At 43.6% G+C, this 4,391-nt stretch overlaps 1 protein-coding gene across 1 annotated transcript in view; it reads left to right on the forward strand.

Annotated features, from left to right (window-relative positions):
- LOC103374491 (protein EFR3 homolog B-like) overlaps positions 1-4,391 on the forward strand; it is a 27,125-nt gene that overhangs the window by 12,026 nt on the left and 10,708 nt on the right. Inside the window, exons 5-8 of the mRNA XM_008304575.1 lie at positions 830-951; positions 1,090-1,239; positions 3,034-3,129; positions 3,264-3,342. Of these exons, the coding sequence (XP_008302797.1) occupies positions 830-951; positions 1,090-1,239; positions 3,034-3,129; positions 3,264-3,342 (447 nt within the window). The remainder of the gene's footprint in view (positions 1-829; positions 952-1,089; positions 1,240-3,033; positions 3,130-3,263; positions 3,343-4,391) is intronic.

The raw sequence follows: 4,391 nt of genomic DNA on the forward strand, positions 1-4,391 counted from the left end.
TGTCTTTAAGGAGAAGTTCCACGTTGGAGCGCCATGTCTCATAATCCACCTCATTGTTGGGACGTGGGACACGCCCAGAGAAGGGTCTGAGTCTCAAGGAAGTTTGCACCTGCAGAGCAGAGTCTTCATTTCTCACTATGTGCTCAACGATTATTTTTTGTATGTCAGGTGGATTGACGTCAGAAAGTTTCAGAGCAGGTTGTGTCTTTTCTTTAGATGGTGTTGGTGGTGGAGACCAATGATGTTGAACATGCTGCTGCAGGGCCATACTGGGCAGGGGGCTTACCTGTGCAGCATTTTCAGGGGCATGTTGCTCTGGGGTATCAGGTGAGTTCTGCTCTGCATCTTCATCTTGGGTCTCTGAGTGATCTAGATCGACAGTCGCACCGATGAGGAAGAGCTCTTCTCTGAGGACAGCTGCGAAGTCTTTGCCAGTCTGTTTTGCAATGTCCTTTAACTCTGAAAGGTAAGTCTGTGTAGCTGTCACTTTTTGACACTTTAACTTCTGTTTTAGGAGGTTTTTGGGGTTTTTTTGAGCTGTGGTCAGATGATGAACAGCTTATTTGAGTTAAATTGTTGTTTTTAATAAACTGCCTGCTCACAGCTTCTGGTCTCTTGTTCCCGTTTCTTCTTCTTGCATTTTGAAGCTCTACTTAGAACCTTCCTAAGATCCAACAGTGCAAAATGCAAATTCATGCAATTTTTTAAATGGTCTGAAGATGTTGATCAGGAGTGTATCAGGGTTGGGATTTGTTTGGGGAATTTGGACGTATGACTTGAGCGTTTCTTGGCGTGTCATGACTTTCCAGTATTTTTCTGTCTTGCTCAGTTTGTGAAGTTTGCAAACATCGAGGAGGACACGCCGTCGTATCATCGCAGCTACGACTTCTTTGTGTCTCGCTTCAGTGAGATGTGCCACTCTGAACATGACGACCCCGACACCCAGAACAAGTCTGTTGTCTTTACTTTGATACTCACTGACATATGTTTGTACATTTACTTTTTCTATGCTTTAACATAAAGTTGTGGACATTTTGTTTTTTTTAAAGAAAATGAATTCTTTAGATGAACTGTTCACATTACTTCCAGGATCCGTGTGTCAGGGATCCGTGGCCTGCAGGGCGTTGTCAGGAAGACGGTGGATAATGAGCTGCAGGTCAATATTTGGGAACCTCGTCACATGGAGCAGATTGTCCCTGCCCTGCTGGTCAATCTGCAGCAGCACACGTCAAACAACAGGTGTGCGTTCTACGCTGTCCTGTATGGTGATATGTTGGTTTAACAACGTGCAAATTGGCTTAAATTTAACAGCAGTTTTTCTATGTTTTACTTTAATTTTGACTGTTATTTACATTCCCAGCACAAACACAATGTAAGGGGCTGAAATGAGTTCATGCTATGAAGTAGAACTCGGAAGTTTACTGATATTTATACTTATAAGTAGCATTTCAGATGCTCACATTTACTAATTTGCTGATGATACACCATTTTACCTCTCAGAAAGCTCATTTCTGGATTGTTTTGTAACTGTAAAATAACTACAAGCTAGATATGAGTGAACGTTACGTATTTACACCATCAAGCATATTTACATTAATGTTCATAAGCAGGATAGCAGATATCCATGTTTGGTAGGTTGAAGATGATGCCGTGATTTACCTCTCATATAGCTAACTTTGTGATTGCTTTATGAATGCAGCAGAAGTATTCAATGATTCAAGGAACTTTACTGTCATGCCAGTTCACATTCACATGTTTGTGGTACGACACTGGTGCTCAGGTCCCGATTTGTAAAAAGCCTAATAAATAATAAATATAAAAAATTAGTTTGATTGATGTAATGAAGCGTAAAAGTAAAATTTGCAGACAATATTTTTGACCATTAATGTAGAAAACAGTGCAGAAGATGCAGATGTTCGCCAATTTGCTGATGATACAGTGTTTTACCTCTGACAAGTTTATTTTTGGAATTGTTTATATTGTTCACAATTTACAATTCTACAGTTTGATCAGCAGATGCTTTAATCCAAAGTGACGTACGTCTGAGAGCAGATACAACACCAGCAAGGATCTAGTCAGGAGAAAACAATCTAGATGGGTGCCATAGAACAGGTTCAGGTGTGATAGGGCGTTGATGCCAACAGCAGGCTGTGTGGGCAGGCTACCGACCTGGGCCCTGTTGTGGTGATGGGACCAGGAGGTTCTGGTTGGTCCAGTTAGTGAGCAGAGGGAGTGTAGACCTGAAGGAGAGAGTTCAGGTCGGAGGGAACTGTTCTTGTGGTTTTGTAAGCAAGTGTCAGAGTTTTGACTTTGATGCAGCTGGAAGCCAGTGATCGATCTGAACAGTCCATGAGCTGTTTCTAGATGGTTGAACACCAGACGGGCTGCTGGTTCTGGATCATCTGCAGAGGTCTGAGCGTGGATGCAGGAGGCCTGCCAGTAAGGAGCTGCAGTAGTCGATGATATGATGAGAGCTTGGACCAGGAGTTGTGCTGCATGTTCAGACAGGAAAGGTCTGATCTTCCTGATGCTGTATAGGATGAATCAACTCAGTCTTACAGAGGCTGAGCTGAAGGTGGCGTTTCTTCATCCATGCTGAGATGTCTGCAAGGCATGATGAGATCCAGCAGAGACCGTGTGGTCGTCCAGGGGAACGACAGGAAAAGCTGGGTATCATCAGCATAGCAACAGTATGAGAAACCACGGCCTGGATTATTGAGTGAGGTTGTGTAAATCGAGAAGAGAAGGGGACCAAGCACTGACCCTTGAGGAACCCCTGTGGATAGGCTGTGAGGTTCAGACACTTCTCCCCTCCAGGATACTCTGAAGTATCTCCTGAGAGGTAGGACATGAACCAGTGGAGGGCAGATCCTGAGATGCCCAGCTCAGTGAGTGTGGAGAGGAGGATGTGGTGATAACATGTTGTATAGTCGACTAGGAACGATGCTGACATTTATACTTATAAGCAGTTTAGCAGAAGCCATGTTCACCTGTTTGTAGATGATACACTGGTTTACCTATTCGTGTTTGCAGTGGGTCTCCAGCGGAGCAGACGGAGGTTTGTTTCAGGGAGCTGCTGGGCCGAGCTGCTTACGGACACATTAACAACGCCATCAGACCGGTGCTCATGTAAGATGCCCTCTGTTTGTAGAAGTAGCGAAGTTATGCAAAAATCAGATTGAACACAGTAATTTAGCAGTAGCAGTACCTGCAGCAACAGGAGTAGTACTCGAGCACCAATCCGTGTATTGCTGTGATTCCAGGCACCTCGACAGTCACAGTCTTTGGGAAGGACGAGGATTTGCTGTTCAGTGTTTTCAGATCATCATGTACTCGATTCAGGTGAGTTAATACACTGACTGTTAGCACTAAGCTAACAAGCTAACTCAACTGAATTTTGAAATACATCTAATGTAAACACTCAATTACATTTATACAAGTTTGACTTAACTTCCTTGAAGCACCAAAATACACCTGACCTCAACATTTGAGTACATTTAAAGCAGCTAACTATCCTCCTGTGTTTGGTTTTTACTTTACTGTACTCATCTTTTACTTAAACAGTAATTTATCAGAACCGTTGTGACTAATCCTTGACCCAGACTGTGATAACACAAAACATCACCTTAACATTTCTTATATTTAGCGTATTTTTGCAGTAAAAAATGACAGCGCCATCATGTAAACAAACTTGTCGGCTCCAGTTAACATCTGTTAGCTCCAGATATATCCTGTTAGCGGCTTCTGGCACATGTTAGCTTCAAAAAGATCCAGTTAGCTCCAGATGCTCCTGATGATTCGCGTTGGCTCCTCTTAGCTTCTGTCCGCTCCAGTCAGACCTTGGTAGCTCCACTTAGGATCTGCTGGCTCCTTTTAGCTCCTGTTAATTTTTACGTTGGCTCCTGCTAGCTTCTATTAGCGCACATTAGCCCATGTTAGCTCACATTAGCTCCTGTTAGCTTCTGTCCACTCCAGTTGCCCCAGTTAGGATGTGTTGGCTCCTTTTAGCTCCTGCTAGCTTCTATTAGCTCACATTAGCTCCTGTTAGCTTCTGTCGACTCCAGTCGCCCCAGTTCGGATATGTCAGTTCCTTTTAGCTCTTGTTAGCTTCTGTCCACTCCAATTGGCCTAGTTAGGACCTGTCGGCTCCTTTTAGCTCCTGTTAATTTTTACGTTAGCTCCTGCTAGCTTCTATTAGCGCACATTAGCCCATGTTAGCTTTTATTAGCTCACATTAGCTCCTCTTAGCTTCTATCCACTCCAGTCGCCCCAGTTAGGATCTGCTGGCTCCTTTTAGGTCCTGCTAGCTTCTATTAACGCACGTTAGCTCCTGTTAGCTTCTATGAGCTCTTGCTAGCTTCCAATAGCTCACATTAGCTCCTATTAGCTTC

This window comes from Stegastes partitus, unplaced genomic scaffold (genome assembly GCF_000690725.1).
Source record: "Stegastes partitus isolate 25-593 unplaced genomic scaffold, Stegastes_partitus-1.0.2 Scaffold2257, whole genome shotgun sequence".
Taxonomy (NCBI): domain Eukaryota; kingdom Metazoa; phylum Chordata; class Actinopteri; family Pomacentridae; genus Stegastes; species Stegastes partitus.